The sequence below is a fragment of the Trachemys scripta genome, chromosome 16 (assembly GCF_013100865.1).
Source record: "Trachemys scripta elegans isolate TJP31775 chromosome 16, CAS_Tse_1.0, whole genome shotgun sequence".
NCBI lineage: Eukaryota > Metazoa > Chordata > Testudines > Emydidae > Trachemys > Trachemys scripta.
The window spans coordinates 8,025,644-8,043,701 of record NC_048313.1 but is presented as its reverse complement, the minus strand read 5'-3'; the positions used below and the strand labels follow the sequence as shown (position 1 = coordinate 8,043,701).

Here is an 18,058-nt window from a genome sequence, read left to right as displayed (position 1 = left end):
TCCCAGGACCCCGGTGCCCTGTTTACCTGGGGTGCTGCCCCTCTGGCAGTAACCCCTCCCAGACTCAGGGTTTTCCCCTCCCAGGGGGACCCCCACCCACTATCCCCACTTCGCCTCAGTGTTCGGCTACTGCCAGTCCCCATCTAGCCCCCGCTCACCAGGGCGGACTGCAGATACGCCACTCATCATAGGCAAAGGGGGTTCGGACCTGCTGCCCTCTGCAACCCCCAGCACCTGTTGGCCTTATGCTAGGCCGCAGCCTGGGGCTTTGCAGGCTGGAGCTCCCCTGTTCCTCTGCCTTTCCCCAGCCCTGCTCCACCCAGGTACCCTGTCTCTAGCTCCCTGCAGCCAGGCCCTTCTCCCTCTGAATGCAGAGAGACAAGACTGCTTCAGCCCAGCAGTCCCTTTATAGGGCCAGCTGAGTCCGTTTGGGGTGTGGCCACAGCTGCGGCTGTTTCCCCACTCAGCCTGGGCTGTTCTCCCAGCCTGCCAGCCCTCTCCCAGGGCTGGTTCCAACCCTGTCAGGGCTGGAGCGGGTCACCACCCCGCTACACCCTCCTTTCCCCCAGTTTTTCCCACTGGAAAAGATAGAATAAAGTAGACAAAGGAGTAAAATCGGGGCCGGGGAAGTTTGTTTTTAACCCCCCCTTACTCCCACCCAAACACTCTTTTTCTGCTTTTGCCACCTTTTCCACGGGAACAGAAAGGAAGATGTTTGGAAAGAGAGAGAAATGGAGGGGGGGGGGCCCTCCCCCTAAAATCCCAAACTTTTCAGATATCAGAAATGAAAAAGCCAGTTTGGAACAACACCTATTCATTCTGAATTTCCCTGTCAAGAAAGTTTAGTCCGAACCGACATTTGCCTGTTTTGATTGAATAATTCCAACCAGCTTTCATTTTGACCCCCGGGAGGGGTCGTGAGGGATTCGAATTCCTGGGGGCAGGCCAAGGCACCTTCTGGCCCCACGCTGCTCACTGGATGGTTTTGTGGGAACTAGGCCGCGGATCCTGCCAGCACTTCTGCCCGTGTTTAACGTTAGCCAGAGCCAACACGCAGTTTTGTTCTGACAGAACGCCGCTGGTTGGAGGGGGGCGGTTACACCGTCGTGTGCACACAGTTGTGTACAGTGTTGCTTTGTGGATTTGAGGCCGTGAAGGAAGCCCTGGTGGACTGAGGGGACGAGTTCAGCAGCAGAGGGGAGATGCCGCTAAATCCAGGCAATAACAAAGAGATTCGGTGCGGCCTGCTTGATCCAAGACCTTTCTCCACGCTGCCAGCGCTGGGGCTGGTTGGACAACAAATCCCAATTTTGTCGCTGGGGGAAATTTCCATTTTTAAATGAATTCATTTATTTTGGCCCCAAAAGTTGGAAACGAAGCTGTTCGTCCCGTTTCGAGTTAAAATCCTTGTTTTGTTTGTCCCAGAAATAACCCCAAGATTTTTTCCCTCTCCTACCTTTTCTCTATTTTACTCCCCTTTCCTTGCTTTATTCCACTGGAAAAAATGGGAGGACAAAGAGTGGAATAAAAAGTGGGGATCCCGCCTCAAAAAGAACCCAGGAGTCCTGGCTCCCAGCCCGCCCACTCTAACCACTAGACCCCACTCCCTCCCTTGGCTATTATTCTGAGCCGTGCTCACATTCTGAGGGTTCTCAGGCTATTTTCAGATAAAAGGCACCAGGAGCTCGACCAGGTGGTCGGAAGGAACCAGGCTCCGTGGACAGAGGATCGGCTCCAGCTGCCAGACACCAACGCTGCAATCCACGAAATCCAGTGCTTCGCAGACCTCCTCCCTACCCACGTGCTGCACCTGGTGATCAGGGACACGGCGTTCCGTGGACACGCCCTGCCCCAGGTGAGGAGCGAAGGGGCTTTGCTGGCCGTTGAATCCAGGCGCAGCAGAGACTGAACACCCAGTACCACTTCATCCCTAGCCCTCGGGGCGCTTTGGCCTCATCCCCAGGGTCCAGGGGATGCGGGGGACACCTGCTTGCCTCCGGTGGCACAATGACAGAACCGGGAATAGATCTCAGGTACCCTGAGTCTCAGCGCCCTACTCTAACCGCTCCATCACACTCTCTTCCCACACTGGGCCTAAACCCAAGTGCCCCAACTCCCAAACTCCTGCATCGCTCCACTCAGCGAGCCCGGGGTCCTGAGCGTCCTGTGCCGAAACCAGGCTCCAGATCAGCGGGCACTGCCCCACGGCACAAGCTCCCCGCTCGTCCAAGCCCATCGCGAACGGCCCAGAATTCCACTGCTGGGCACCCCGCATCTCTGCCCCGGGCGGCAGGGTAAGGCAGGTCAGTATCCCTAAACACACATGGTCCTTCCCCACCGTGTTTGCATGTAAGCGGGTGGAAGGAAACCTCTCTCCCATCCTGCTCTGCTCTGTGTTTCCTGCCGTATCCTCTGTGCTGAGCGATCCAAGCCGCTGGCAGCCCCCGGAGCTATTTAATCCCGACCCTTTCCTCGAGCGTCAAGAAGAACGCGGCTTTCATGCCCTTTTCTGCAGGTGAAGCCTGGATGGAGGTAACACGGCAGACTGTAGATTTCCCAGTAGCTGTGTCTGCTTAGCCCCTGGGCTGTGAGTGTAACGGGAGGTCAATGGGCTGACGGGTTGGTCTATCTGGCAGGCTGGGCTATTCCAGTCCTAGACTCCACTCCTCTGCCAACGTGCCTTCATTCTCACGTGTGCCCCTCACTCGGCTTCATCAGTGCCTCTCAGCTGTAATCTGCAGCACCCCTTTCTATTCCTCTTCTGGGGAGCCCCTTCCACAGAGCCCTGCCACACAGCACCCCCGGGCCATTCCAGCTCCCCCCACACAAAGTCCTGTTGACGCCCCACAACCCTGACCTGTAGCCTCCTGTTCTGGTCCAGCCCTGAGACCAGAACTCCACAGTCTGGCGTGCTAAATGGAAGGGGGTGTGCGTAGAGACCTGCTGATACTGAAAAGTGCTGGTTAAGTCTCAAACCTCAGAGCCGCCTGGCTATTTCCTTAGCGTTGGCCTGTGAACAGCAGAGAGGGCAGGGGAGAGGGTTTGATTGTCTAGAATCAGAAGCAAAACAGCTGTTCTCTGGCCTGGTACCAAACTAGAGTGTATTGATATGCATGCCCCGCCTTTGGAGCAGGAAACCCAATAGACAGAGATTCAGCCCCCAAAGCCCCCAGCTATCCATGTGTGTACAAAGAAATGGGAAGTAACTGGTGGGGCTCACCGAGCGAGAACAACCTGTCCAAGGTCCCACACACAGTACCTGAGCCAGGAACAGGTCCTACTTCCCCATCCGCCCTTCTAACCATTAGACCACGCTCCCTCCCCTAGCCTCAGCTCGTACTTTCTGAATCCGAACGGACGCTCATATTTTGTTTGTCTCTAGTCCCTGGCATGTGCGGATCTCAAAGCACGTTGCAAGCACTAATCAGTGAAGTGGGGGTGGGGGTTACCCTGTTCTTCCTGACCTGAAGAAGCAGGGTTTCCCTTCCCTTCTGGGTGTCACCTCTTTCGGCTTCAATCTGCTGTTCCCACGGCAAGGTTTTTTTCTGATGAAAAATGTCTTTGACCAAGATACAAATTTAGTCCAAAGTTTTTATTTTACAGCAAAACACGTCAAAACGTTTCACATCATCTTGGTGAGCCCCACGCACTCCCCTTTTTGTTCCCCCTCCCCCACTCACAGCTTTCTGAAATAAAAATATATCTTTAAGTTTCTTCTCGAAGGACGTGTCTGTTTGTTTTGGCCAGCTCGAGCTCCCACATCAGTTTCAATCGAGTTCAGGCATCGTGCATGCGGGAGTGTTTGCAGGATGGGGACCCATGTATATGGTAGAGAGAGGGAAAGAACCCAGGAGTCCTGACACCTACTCCCTTCCCAGAGCCAGCAATTCTGAGGATTCTAGCAGGGAGTCTAGTGGTTAGAGCAGGGGAGTAGGTGTCAGGACTCCTGGGTTCTTTTACTGCCTAGTGCTTGGGTCCCAATCCTACAGACACTCATGATCACAACATCCTAATCCTCTCCTCTAATAAGCCACGCTCCCAAGCCCCACCACCTAAGCCAGGAATAGAACTCAGGCGCTGACTACCAGGCGCTTGCTATAACCACTAGACCACACTCTTTCGAAGGTGAGAACAGAACCCCGGCATCATGCCCCGAGTCCTGCGCGTCAACCACAACACCATGAGCATTCCCCATCCGAGGGCTCTCTCCATACCAGAACTGTACACGACTTCAGGGATATCTTGGCATTAAAAAGAAAAAACGTGAGTGAACGTCTGCGGTAACTTGTCCAGGAATGTGCAGCGTCAAGACCTACAAATGAGATTGTAGCATGGAAAAGCTTCCTCATTTACACAGGTCCAGCCTTGGGGCCATCACACGCGTACCCTGTTTGTTTCCCAATCCTTAAACCCCCCCACCCCCGCATGTCCGCTGACGACTCCTCAGCGTGGGAAGGCACAGACCCTGTACTCGGGAGGTATGTTCCAAAATCCACTCGCTTTTGGGGTGAGGTCAATGTCCTGGGGGTCAACGGGCGACTGCAAGGTGAAGCGCTGCAGGACGGAGGTAAAGACCAGGAAGAGCTCCATGCGGGCCAGACCCTCGCCCAGACACACCCGCTTCCCTAGGGGAACAAAGGCAAATACAGGACTCCTGGCTGACTGTCCCACACCCCGTCCCTTCCATGCACAGAGCTCGGCACCCTGCAGTGAGTTAAACCCGACCACAGTCCCACCCACGCTCCCCCAACATAGCCACGAAGGAGTTCATTTGTTAGGCATGAGGCCCTGATCTATGGGGGGCTGGGGAAGGGGGAGAAATGCTGGTACCTGCGGAAAAAGCCATAAAAGCATGGTTCTTCTTAAAGCCGCCATTCTCATCCAAGAAATTCCCCGGGTCGAAGCGTTCTGGGTCGCTGAAGTGTCTGGGGTCCCGGAGGGCAGAGCCCAGCACGCAGAAAACGTCTGTCCCCTGGTAAGAGAGGTGGGTCTGGTTGTTTGGCCAGCTTGAGCTATCCCAGCGAGAGCGTCCTCATCAGTTTCAATCTATTTTAGCCATGGCACACGCGTGAGTGTTTGCAGGATTGGGACCCAGTATACAGTGGAGACAGGGAAAGAACCCATGAGTCCTGACAGCTAGTCCCCCGCTGTAATTGTATGAGCATGGGGATCCGGCTTGTACAACCCGGCTAGCCAGGCGTGAGGTGCTCGGTTTGAAATCGGAGCTCTCCTTCGCCTGGGTGCACTGCCGGCCACCCCCAGCCGGTCAAGCATTGCACCCCTGGCCGGGTCTCCCCAGGCCTAGTTCTGGCCCCTCTCCTCTGAGCCACGCTGCAGCTGTGAATTATGGAGAAATGGCGCCACTTAGTGGTTGGGGAAACCCCAACACCCCAGCCTGATTGTCCCACCCATGGAAACAGAGATTTATTTGTTGTGATCTTTTAGAGAAAAAAAGAGAGGCCGATGGAGCTCCAGGCCTGCCAATGCCCAAGAGCGCCCCTGTAACTATATTTCACGTGTGCACACGCACATAGTTCCTCTTGTCCTGCGCAAGCCCCGTTGAAAATCATTTTATCCTGGCAGGGGCGGCTGTCGCTTTTTTGCCGCCCCAGACACGGCAGGCAGGCTGCCTTCGGAGGCATGCCTGCGGGCAGGGCCGGCTCCAGGGTTTTGGCCGCCCCAAGCAGCCAAAAAAAAAGAAGCCGTGATCGTGACTGCGATCTGCAGCGGCAATTCGGCGGGAGGTCCTTCGCTCCGAGCGGGAGTGAGGGACCGTCTGCCAAATTGCCGCCGAATAGCTGGACGTGCCGCCCCTCTCCGGAGTGGCCGGCCCAAGAACCTGCTTGCCAGGCTGGTGCCTGGAGCCGGCCCTGCCTGCAGTAGGTCCCCGGTCCCGCGGATTCGGCGTACCCGCTGCCGAATTGCTGCCGAAACCGCGGGACCGGCAGACCTCCCGCAGGCATGCCGCCGAAGGCTGCCTGACTGCCACCCTTGCAGGGACCGGCAGGTTGCCCCCCGCGGCTTGCCACCCCAGGCATGCGCTTGGCGCGCTGGTGCCTGGAGCTGCTGCTGTATCCTGGTATCTGTTCAAAGCCACATTTCGAATGCAGCTGTCTCTGGGGTGCAGGGTGATAGCTAAGCAGGGCACAACGCGAGGAGAGGGAACAGAAATGTTCACGGACACTAGGGCAAACTCCCATGAAGGGTGGCCGCCGGGGGGGGGGCTTGTGGTATTTTAAAACGTAAACGGGGCGTTGGCACTAGGCTCTGGACTCGGCACCTTGGGGAGCGTGTACCCCCGGAACTGGGTGTCTCGGATCACTGCATGCGGAATCCCCAAGGGGATGATGTTGCTGAAGCGCTGTATCTCGTGTATCACGGCGTGGGTGTAGGGCATCCGGCTTCGGTCCTCAGCGGCGGGGCCGCGGTGCCGCCCAATGACACCATCGATTTCCTGATGCACCTTTTCTGTCGAGACATCAGCGGAAGGCACGTTACGGGCACAGGGAGCGTGGGGCATGGAACACCCCAGCAAAGCTGTGGTCTAGGGGCAGGTCATGGTATCTGCCCCGCTGCTGCCTGAACCGTTCTTAGTAGGATTTTGGTAGCACCGAGAGGCCCTGGCTGAGACGAGGGTCCCGTTGTACGTACTCATGGTAAGACCGTCAAAGAGCTTCAAATCTCAGTAGACAAGATACAAAGGAGAACTAACCAGCATGGACTTAGTGATCAAGGGCAGTTCACGCAAGGGTCAGCAGCTGACTTGCAGTCTAGTGAATTAACCACAAAGTCCACCCCATCCATTAGAGCGGGGGGTGGGAGGTGCTCCAGATTCCAACCCGGCCCCCGCCCCAGCTCCACCCTTATATACAGCAGAAGAGTTTCTTAAAAGCCGGTGCTTTCATTCCAGAGGCTAATGCAGGGGTAGGCAACCTATGGCACACGTGCCGAAGGAGGCACGCGAGCTGATTTTCAGAGGCACTCACACTGCCCGGGTCCTGGCCACCGGTCCGGGGAGCTCTGCATTTTAATTTAATTTTAAATGAAGCTTCTTAAACATTTTAAAAACCTTATTGACTTTACATACAACAATAGTTTAGTTCTATATTATAGACTTATAGAAAGAGACCTTCTAAAAACGTTAAAATGTATTAAATGAGAGTGACTAAACGAAGACTCGGCACACCACTTCCGAAAGGTTGCCGACCCCTGGGCTAAAGCCAGGCAAAGAGGACAGACAAGGGCTCTGGATTTGCTCTCTGGTCCACGCAGTCTCCATCCTGATTGGCACAGTTGGAATAAACAGCTGGTAGCAAAACAGTGGCAATCGGAATATCCATTTTGCGGCAATTTGGTGATTTCAAAATTTGTTTCCATTCCAAAATGGAACCACCACAAAAGAATTTAGGGATTTCCTGGCAAAGTAATGCTTAAAAAAATCATTTTGGGTCAAAACCCTTTGGTTTCGATTCTGAACATTTTCATTTCATTCTGAGTTGTAATAATAGAAAGTTAAGAAAAATCGAGATGAATAATTGGAATGTTTTGCTCCAAAACTGTCGAACTGGGACACGGCTGTTTACTGAATACTTCCTTCTGATCTCTCTTTTCTAAACGCAATGTTGCTGAAATAGAGGGGAAGAAACCCATTCTGTCGGAAACCTTGAAACCAGCCCTACTAATTGTGACGTTGTGCAGTCTATATGGTTTTATAAAAACTTGATAATAAGTCAATATAATGTAACTGAGATAGTTTTAGAGAAAATATGGTAATAAGTGAATGTAACGTAACTGGGATATGCTTCATGCAAAAGGTCTCTTGTAAGGTATCATTACAAAGCTTATAAGCTACTGAGTATGATCATCTGATTTGTATGAATGTACCACTCTTGTATCTAAAACTAGAAATATAAAATGTAACTCTGAGGGCCTATTGTAATTGTGTAAAGTGTGGACCATTAATGATGGTTTGGAATCTTGATGACTCCCATTGTCTGCAGATGGCTGTATTTACCTGTGAGTCTTCCTGTATAGGTGTGTGCTGGCAAGTGAGTAATGAAGTCTTGCAGTGACATGTGATCATGTCACCTGAACTGGAATCCATCTTTAACCTGGTGCTTTTCCAGTGAGGGGGGGGTGGAAACCCAGAGGGACAAAGAGTTCCCGCCTTATGCAAAAGATATATAAAGGGGTGGAAGAGAACAGAGAGGGAGAGGAGCCATCATGAAGAATCCCCTAGCTACCACCTGAGCTGCAACAAGAGCTGTACCAGGGGAAAGAATTGTGCCCAGGCCTGGAAGATGTCGAGTCTGAGAAAAACTTACTGAAGCATCTCTGAGGGTGAGATTATCTGTATTCAGTTTGATTAGGCATAGATTTGCGCATTTTATTTTATTTTGCTTGGTGACTTACTTTGTTCTGTCTGTTACTACTTTGAACCACTTAAATCCTACTGTCTGTATTTAATAAAATCACTTTCTATTTAGTAATTCACTCGGAGTATGTATTAATACCTGGGGGAGCAAACAACTGTGCATATCTCTCTATCAGTGTTATAGAGGGCGAACAATTTATGAGTTTGCCCTGCATAAGCTTTATGCAGGGTAAAACGGATTTATCTGGGTTTAGACCCCATTGGGAGTTGGGCATCTGAGTGCTAAAGACAAGCGCACTGCTGCGAGCTGTTTTCAGGTAAACTTGCAGCTTTGGGACAAGTGATTCAGACCCTGGGTCTGTGTGTGGAGCCAAACGGGAGTGTCTGGCTCAGCAAGACAGGGTGCTGGAGTCCTGAGCTGGCAGGGAAAACAGGAGCAGGGGTAGTCTTTGCACATCTGGTGGCAGCTCCCAAGGGGGTTTCTGTGATCCAACCCATCACACTAATTACCTTGTACCTCTGGGTATTTCATCAGGAGCAGGAACCCGTATCTCAAGGTGGCGCTCACCATCTCCGTCCCACCGAAAAACAAGTGGACCACACTCAGTGCCAGGTTCTTTGTATGGAATTCACTCTGCGGATTTTGCTTTTCCTTGAAAGAGGAAATAAAAAAAATATCAAAAATCTTGGTGCTAATGATGCCCAAACAGCAGGGTGACAAACAGGAGAGAAACATTTGCACTGCCAGAATTCATGGCTGAGGTCTCTGGTTTCACGGCCAGACCAATACACTTGTGAGTTAACCTGAAAAACTCATGAGGACGTTCATTTGATCTTTCAATATTTCTAACGTAGTATTTTGAATCAACAAGCACCCATAAAGTCTCAGCTCAAACCACCCCTATTTCTCTCACAAAACACCCTAGGCCAAAGGATGGGGGCTGCTTGAAGGCACCCAGCATTGCCTGGGTGTGCACATCTCTCGCAGGGGCTGCCTTGTGAGCGAAGGGGTTTCAATGCCGTTGCTCGAGCACAGGGATAATTTGCACGGGAAACGTTTGTTTGACTCTCCAGGGCCCTGCACCTGGTGGGGTCATTTGGCCTGGAACAAGTGGAGTGGGTCTAAGATCCTACCCACACCCACGTTGCACTGGGGGTAAATAACTGCTCTGGGTGCAGGGCAGCGGAGAATCGGGGCCGGTGCGTCGAACTCCTGCCCCAGGAAAGTGACGCCAGGGAACTCTGGACTGCCCGTCACTTGCGGTGTTCCCCAAGGGAAAGGAAAGCCAGGGCTTGGCCGGGATGAAGATAAAGGGGATTCTTTCTACAGGCTGTTGGTCACAGACAGATGTGGTGATACCCTCTGACTCTGGTTCCCAGCCTGTGCGAAGGAACATCCCAGAGGCCACTGAAGACCCTCCCTAAAATACCGGCCTGGCCCCCACAGCTCTGTACCTCTTCCATCTTGATGAGGAAGGCGTCAATGTAATCCCGAGGGCAGCCAGGATCCAAGGTTTTCTGGTTCATCTGCACCCGCTCGGTGACGAAGTCGTGCAGCACCTTGACATGCTGAAAAATGCGGTTGTGGGGGCCGGGTAAGAAGCGCATGATGCCTGGAAACATCTCGTAGAGCTGCGGGGGGAAGGCGGGAGAGACGCGGGAAGCTCCATTAGCAGCGCGGAGAGGGAGGGGGCGGCCACGCGTGAGCCGTCCCGACTGGATGTCACGCGGGAGCGGGCTGCACAGGCAGCCAGCCCACCTCCGTCTCGCTGCTCCCATGGCTGGCTCAGGGCAGCCCAGAAGCTGCAGCAAGCGGCGAGGACAGGGCCGCCATCCCCAAGCGTTCAGAAATCAGGAGATTTTAAAAGACGATTAATGATGGCTGTGGAGAGCATTCCGCGGGCCGGCTGCTCGGCGTCGCGCTTTCAGGCTCTTCTCGGCACACACGAGGGCAAACTCACGTTAGAAAAAAAAGAGGCGGGCTAAGAGTCTGACCCAGAACCCGTGACTCCAGGAGCTGGGGCTTTTAGAAAAGACACCAGAGCCCCGGAGGATGGGGATAGAATCGCCGACCTGCGTCTTTGGTTCTGGGCTGGCAGGAACCCCGCTTCTGCCCCTCCGAGACGTCCCGCCTCCTCAGCTGGGATCCCACAGTCTGATTTTGTGAGCGGCTCAGCCAGGCCGGATAGAGTCAGTCACATGTGTGCGCTCCAGATCCAACAGGCTGGCTGCTCCGCACCCCAAAGGCATAGGTAAGTTCTGCAGCAATCGGCCTTGCTGGACCAGGCCTGCTGCTTTGCCCTCCACACCAGGATCCCACTGACTTGGGCGTCAGACGGGGCCCCGGGAAGGCACACGGGACGAGGGAGGAGCTCAGAGTGGGACACCAGCAGCTGTGAAGTTGGCTGCCCTCTGTAACAGGTGTCTGGTGGTGCACTGGGGCCAGTGGGAGGGATAAGGCCTTGGCACTTTTGTAGGTCCGAGCCCCGGGGGATGCCTTCCATCCTACTGCGGGAGGGCGGGGAGCGGTCAGGGATGGAGGGCCAGATCTGCAAAGATGCAGACAAGCGCCCAAGTCACACTGGGGGTGGGGTGCCTAGCATACTTAGGTGCATCTTTCGGCACCTAAATACCTTGGAAAATCCAGCCTGGATTCCAAGCCCCCTCCCTGCTCTCCTTCCAAGGATCCCTTCACTCGCTGCCACTCCAGGACCTGTCCCGGGGTGCACAGACCCCCCGCAGCCCCAGAAGCGTCACCCACCTGCATCCAGCGGCTGCTCAGCTCCACGAAGAGGCTCTGGATGACGTCGAGTAGGCTCAGGAAGGTCTGGTCCTGGTAGTCGAAGCGGTCCCCGAAGGCGATGGAGGAGATCACATTGCCGACGGCGTGGCTGACGGGGCGGCTGGGGTCGAAGGGAGAACCTGGGGGGCAGAACAGACTGCGCTGAGCCGCCGGGAGCGGCAGGAGGGGGAATATCCCTCGCCGATCGAAGCCGCCTGGGGTTACGGCTTCCCCACGAGGGGCACCGAAGCATGGGGACGGGCCCCCGCCTCGGCGCCATGCTGGGACCAGGGGGATTTTTCATTGCCCGAGGCACGAAGTGAGGGAGAGGCCGGGAGAGGAGCAGGGCCCTGCAGGCCTGGCTCTACGGGCCAGGTTTTCAGAAGCGCTCAACCCCAAGAGTCTCCAGTGAGCGCAACAGAGACCCCCTGGGGAACTCTCCTCCGCGTGCGGAGAACCTAGACCCTCCATCGAGGCCCCGCCGCCACGAGCACGAACCGTTGGTTTTCCGGATCTCCTCCACCAGAGCCTGCGCTTCCTCCGCGATCCTCTCTTGGAGGGGCCTTTTCCCCACCCCCAGATTCCGCAGGGTGGCGACCGAGAACTGCCGCAGCTGCTTCCACCGCTCGCCGTTGGCTAAGATGACCCCTGAGGACGAGAGAGGGCCACCGAAGGGGCGGAGGGACCAATGACAATCAACCAGCGGGAGAACGGGGGGGGGGCAGGGTTCAGCACGAACACGCCTGGGAACGGCAAGTGAAGTGGGCCAGTGGGATGGTCGAACTGGGTGGGACCCTTCAAAGTCATTCTTCTCGAACGCCGCTGTTGCAAAACAGGCCCAGCTCCGCTAACCGCTGCGTCCGGTGAAACCGGCTGAACCCCCCCCAGGGCATCTCGCTGGCTTTCTTGGCAGCAGACGTGTTCTTTTAACCCACCGGGCAAGTTCTCATCAGGCAGTTGGAGCTTCCCGCTCCTGACACACCGCGAGTCTAGACACGGTGGGTCCAGGTGTGTGGGAGGAGCCGGGAGGTGTTTGGAGAACGGCCACAGCCGTGATCAGGGTAGGGCAGACACCGACCGACACAGGGGAAAGGGGAAAGGACCCAGAGGAAGACTGGCCTTGTAGTTAAGGTGCCGGTCTGGCTTACCACTGGTTCCCCTGTCTGTTGTAGAATCCCCATTTTCCGGACGAGTAACCGAAGGACTTGCAGGGGACGTGACTCACGCCTAAGCACTTCGGTGTCTGGCGCGTAACACGCAAATCCAGCGGTGCCCCCACCTCCCGGGGTGGGCCTTGGGGAAGGGGCGGGGCAGGGGCGGGCCTTGGGGAAGGGCCTTGGGGAAGGGAAGGAGGCAGGAGTTTGGGGAAGGGGCAGGGCAGGACGGGACCTTGGGGAAGGGGATGGGGCGGGGCGGGGCCTTGGGGAAGGGGCGGGGCAGGGGTGTTCGGTTTTGTGCAGTTAGAAAGTTGGCCAGCCTAGTTTTGAAACGTGTCTTTGTTCCAAGCCCTTTGGGAACCTGCCACCAAAAACCTGCCAGCCAGACAAAAAGAACCGTGAGCGAGCGAGTGCCCGCGACCCCTAACTAGCCCAGCGGGGGGGTGGGGACTCCCCTGGGTCGTGCCAGAGCCAGCTTCTCGTCCCTGCTCTGTGCGATTCGGAGCCGCGAGGTGAACCCAGGCGAGGGCCGTTGGTGAGCTGGGAGGAGAGCGGGACGACGCGTCGGCAAGGTTCGGAGGCTGACAACCATCCACAAAGAGGAACGCGATGGCTGCCTCCCGCTCACCATAACCGTGGAAGATCCTGTCCAGCGTGGGCATGCCTCCTCTGCCACTGAACTCCTCCGCGTGGTCCACCAGGGCTTCCTTCACCGCCTGGTGCCCGCACAGCACCACCACCCGCCGCGGGCCCAGGTGCACCGTGAACACCGGGCCGTACTTCTCCCGCAGCTGCAAGGGGACGGAGCGTCAATGGGAAGAAGGAAAGAGCAGACGCTGCCCTGACGAGGGAGGCATACGGGACGTGTGGATCAATATCCCTTGTGAAAACTTCCCCCCTTCCTAGGCCAGGGCGGCCCTTTGGGAATCGGCGAAAGCGACGTCTGAGGATTTGGCACCTACGTTTTGCCCGGGAGTGACTCAGCGGCCCTGCGTGATTCTCACTTGCCTCTTAGCTGTTATCACCGGGCTGGGTGTGGTGCGAAACCCTGCCTAGATTATACAACCATATGATTTTGTCTGTGCATTTATCGAATGTGTCACACCCCCGAGACGCCGATTACTCACGGGGCATTCAGGTGGGAACTGGAATTACAGTTGTTGCTTCATTCTCCACAGAAGAATATACGTAGAAAAAGCTTTAAACGAGGGAATGGCACTCGCTCGGGGGGGGGCTAAACCTTCGACTGCTGTTAGACAATGACTGAGCTCTCTGGGGCTTAGAAAGGACTGGGAGACTCCTGGCTTCACCCGCCTGGAGAACAATGAGCCCTTTCGAGAGAGGGCAATTCTGTGCGAGTTTTGCTGACGTGTTGATGCATCAGCCTCGGTTGACAAAAAGTGACTGTTCATCGTATCCCCCCCCAAAACAAGCCACTTGTTCTCAACTGGCTGGGCAGGTGGGGGAAGCGAAAGCCAGGAGGCAGAGGGGAAAACTGATCCGCTGCTTTGCATTTCTCTGACAATACAAACCATCCTAGGGTGACCAGGCAGCCAGTGTGAAAAATCAGGACAGGGGGTGGGAGGTAATAGAAGCCTATATAAGAAAAAGACCCCAAAATCGGGACATCTGGTCACCCTAAACCATCCGTAAATAGCGGCTCTGGCTGCTTGCGGGTGCGAGCAGTGAGCGCATCCCAGCGGATCTGACCCTTCAACTTCATTACAAGACTGAGGGTTGATCATTGATACCTCCCAAAATATCCCATGGTAACATCCGCGTTCGGGTTCTTGTTTACCGGCGATGTACGGCATTATTAAGTGAAACACACACACGTGGACATTCCCAGACAACGACTCCGTGAAGATGGAGTTACGGTTGAGAATACATCAGTAAAATACATGACATAGGGGAATTGTAACTAGCCCATAACAACGCCTTATAAACCCAGGAAATTCAGAGTGAACGTTAACTCTGCCTTGGGACAAAATAAATGGGAAAAATGTCTAATGTGCCTGTCAAAATCTGCTTCATCTTTGCTGAGCTCACAAACACTGAACTTAATCGTACGTGTATTGGGGGGTGCCAAAGGACAGAGTTAAGGTTATTTAACATGTTCAGATTTCTTTTAAGTGTAACCTTAATTGGGTTTATAATGTTCAGTTGTAGGAAAATTATTTTACCCTAAGGTTAGGATGACCAGACAGCAAGTGTGAAAAATCAGGGCAGGGGATGGGGGTAATAGGAGCCTATATAAGAAAAAGACCCAATATCGGAACTGTCCCTGTACAATGGGGACATCCGGTCACCCTACCTGCGGTACAGGTGAGGACTCTGAACCTTAGCTCCCTTGGCTGTAGCTTTTTCACGCTGATTTTCCCGCGCCGCTGACTTACCGCCATCAGTGAGGTGAACAGGTCTCCCCCGCTCAGCTGCAGCGCGTTGCCCAGAAGTGGCAGAGGAGTCGGTCCGGGGGGAAATTTGCTGCTTTCCTGCTGCCGTTTCCACTCCCAGAGGAGAGCCAGGCACAAAGCGCCAGCAGCCAGGACAAGAGTGGCTGCTCCCCCCAGCTCCATCGCGCCAGCCACCCGAGGGCCAGGAGCAGCCGGAGGGTCAGACATGGGTTCCAGGAGCTGAATCTCGTGGCACCTGGCAAGGATGATCTAGTTCACCTGATGCTTGGACGTGTCCGTATTCCCCAGAGCTGGGCACAACTCAGAAATTGACAGTCCGGGGGTGATTTTGCCAGCCAGTCACTGGGGCCCTGGCTTTTTTAACGCCTTTGGGATCACGAGGGGATTGGAAAAGATCCCGTGTCAAAGCTGTTCTGGGATCCAGGTCCTTGGGGCTGTTCTGTTTGCTTGTTTAAGCCCAGGCCACGTGGCCGAGTCTTATGATCTAGGCAGCGGAGCAATTATCTTCCAAAAAACACCCAGGCAAGATAGCCGGGGATGGGCAGCCACCTCCAAAGAAGCCACACAGATGTTTCCGTGTGCGGGACACTGAGCCGAACGCCGATCTCCCTCACGCTGCCTCTGCAGTAAGAGGTGCAGGTAAGTCTCTGCGTGTCTAACCAGTGAGAAAGCTGGGCCCTGCTCCGGAAAAGGACACGGGCACCGACGTGTACGCACCTCGGAGATCCTCCAAGCCCGCTGCTCGACTCCTGCCTGCAGTCCCCGAGCAAGCGCCGAAGTTTCTGGGAGTATGTGGCTAGCCATCCTCCGGCTGGGCGTTCCCGGCCTCGCTTGCCTGCAGGGACGGATGCGGTAGGCGTGTTCCGAGCCCACCTAAACCACATCAAAGGGCCGGAGGAGGAGGCACTCCCCTTGTCGCCTGGAGCCCAGCAGCTCCAGCGCTGTGCCAGGATGTGGGCAGCTCCCCTCCCACATGTGTGGGGCTGGGAGGTGAAGTTGGAGCCCGGGCTCCGGGTTCTCTCTTTGTCTCTGCGGCCCGGGGCGTATTTGATGATTTAGATGATTTACACAGCGGGTGTAACGGCGAGGTCACCGGGCGGCCGTTAAAGCCACGTCAGGTGGGTGGGTTCGGATGACTGGGGAATATGGGGGACCCCTTAGCTCATGCTAAGGTTCTTCAGTCCTAACCGCTAGCCCCCCATTCTATTCCATTGCCGGGACCCACCCACCTCTGTCCTGAAGGGAAATTCCCCAGGGAGGACAAAGAGACAGATGGCAAACGCTGATTATAAAAGGACTGACCCACCAGTGCCGGAACTGGGGGGGGGGGGGGGGAGGAGAGAAGGGGGCCATAGCCCCCCCTTTTAACAAAAGAAACATAAATGCAGAATTCATGTCCCCCGCAGATTCTCCCCCCGCCCCCTCCGAATAATAGAGCATACCGGGGAGGTGCTGCAATGACACCGCTGGCCCACCAGGGGGTGCTGTGGTACCAGAAGAGAGGACAGCTGGGATGGGCGCTGAGGGCTGGGGCAGAGGGTTGGTGTGTGTGTGTGGGGGGGTGCAGGCTCTGCGGTGGGGCTGGAGATGAGGGGCTTGGGGTGCAGGCTGCCCCAGGGCTAGGGCAGGGAGAGAGGACTCCCCCCAGCTCTGGGCAGGGGCCGCGGGCCACCGTAGGGGGAGGGAGAGCTCAGTGGTTTGAGCATTGGCCTGCTAAACCCAGGGTTATGAGTTCAATCCTTGAGGGGGCCACTTAGGGAACTGGGGTAAAAATCTGTCTGGGGATTGGTCCTGCTTTGAGCAGGGGGTTGGACTAGATCCCTCCTGAGGTCCCTTCCAACCCTGAGAGTCTATGATTTGGGCCTAAGCTCTCGTGGGCTGAACCCCCTTCAGCAGCTATGGAGAATACAGGAGGAAGAGACACACCTCTCCCCCGCTATAACACGGCCCGCGAGAACACGAATTCGGATAGAACGCAGTAAAGCAGCGCTCCTGGGGGGGCTGCAAGCTCCAGCAGATCAAAGCAAGTTCAATATAACACAGTAAGATTTTTTGGCTCCCAAGCAGGGCCACCCAGAGGATTCAGGGGGCCACCGAAGACCTGGAGTGGAAGAAGCTCTGGGGGCCCATGCCCTGTGAGCAGGGCTGGCTTTAGGAAGTGCGGGGCCCAATTCGAATATTTTCGGCGGGGCCCCGGCAGGGATGACTAAAAAAAAAAAAACCCCTTTCATTTCTTCCATGTATTATTTACTTTCCATAACTATATAAATAATAAAATTATATATTATGTACATTGCGTCATATATGCTGTTGGTCGGTTATTAATGAGCTCTGTTTCAAATGTGTGGGTCCCTGCCACTCTCTGGGGGTGTGCTAGGGTGACCAGATGTTTCGATTTTATAGGGACAGTCCCAATTTTTGGGTCTTTTTCTTATATAGGATCCTATTACCCCCCACCCCCGTCCCAATTTTTCACACTTGCTGTCTGGTCACCCTATTGTGCACATGTGTGGGTCCCAGCTGCTCCCTGCCCCCCTCATTGAAGCAGGTGTGCAGGGTTACTGCCCTGGGAACTACAGGGCACCAGTGGACATGGGGCTGGCTGAGGCAGGGCAGGGGCTGACTGGAGGTAGGGTCTGGCTGCAGGCAGGGCAAGGGGTGCGGGGCTGGCTGGAGACAGGGGTGTGTGGGGCGGGCTGGCTTCAAGCAGGGCTGCAGGGGGGTGCGGCATGGGTTGGCAGGGCTGGAGACAGAGGAGTGCGGGACTGGCTGGCTTCAGGCAGGGGGGTGCTTCAGTGGTTCGCTGGAGACAGGGCAGGGGGTGCGGCAGGACTGGCTGCAGGCAGGGAAGGGGGTGCAGGGGGGGGGGGCGGGGGGGGTGTGGAGACAGGGCAGGGGGGGGAGCGGGGGGCGGGGGGGTGCGGCAGGGGTTGTCTGGAGACAGGGCAGAGGGTGCAGCAGGGGTTGGCTGCGGGCAGGGCGGGGGGGGGCGGGGCGGGGGGGGGGGGGGGGGGGCGGGGCTGGAGGCGGGTAGGGGGTGCAGGGCTGGCTGGAGACAGGGGCTGGCTGCGAGCAGGGCAGGGGGTGCGGGGCTGGTGCGGGCAGGGGGTGCAGCAGAGGCAGCTGGAGCCCCAGCCCTTTAAATCGCCCCCGAGCCCCCTGCTATCCCAGGGCTCTGGGGGCTATTTAAAGGGCCCGGGGCTCCCCTGCTTCTACCGCCCCAGCCCTTTAAATAGCCGCAGGAGCCCTGGGGAAGCGGCAGGGCTCCGGCGGCTATTTAAAGGGCCGGGGCAGTAGAGGCAGCGGGAGCCCCAGACTTTTTAAATAGCCC

The 18,058-nt window shown here is 55.9% G+C and overlaps 1 protein-coding gene across 1 annotated transcript; it reads right to left on the bottom strand.

The window, feature by feature from the left end:
• Positions 1 to 3,675: 3,675 nt before the first annotated feature.
• On the bottom strand, positions 3,676 to 15,675 carry LOC117888572 (cytochrome P450 2G1-like). Its single transcript, XM_034792107.1, has 9 exons — positions 14,710 to 15,675; positions 12,942 to 13,104; positions 11,655 to 11,804; positions 11,136 to 11,296; positions 9,830 to 10,006; positions 8,885 to 9,026; positions 6,281 to 6,468; positions 4,831 to 4,972; positions 3,676 to 4,625 (listed from the first exon to the last, which is right to left on the bottom strand). The coding sequence occupies exons 1-9, from the start codon at positions 14,932 to 14,934 to the stop codon at positions 4,444 to 4,446; spliced, it is 1,530 nt and encodes a 509-aa protein (XP_034647998.1). The 5' UTR covers positions 14,935 to 15,675; the 3' UTR covers positions 3,676 to 4,443.
• Positions 15,676 to 18,058: the final 2,383 nt, after the last annotated feature.

What these genes read in the sequence shown, in the direction of transcription:
- LOC117888572 (XM_034792107.1), bottom strand. Translation starts at nt 14,934, where the DNA reads ATGTCTGACCCTCCGGCTGCTCCTGGCCCTCGGGTGGCTGGCGCGATG. An exon ending in GGGGGTACACGCTCCCCAAG is followed by an intron (nt 4,973 to 6,280) that starts GTGCCGAGTCCA and finishes CTCTCTTACCAG; the next exon opens with GGGACAGACGTTTTCTGCGT. An exon ending in TTTTATGGCTTTTTCCGCAG is followed by an intron (nt 4,626 to 4,830) that starts GTACCAGCATTT and finishes TTGTTCCCCTAG; the next exon opens with GGAAGCGGGTGTGTCTGGGC.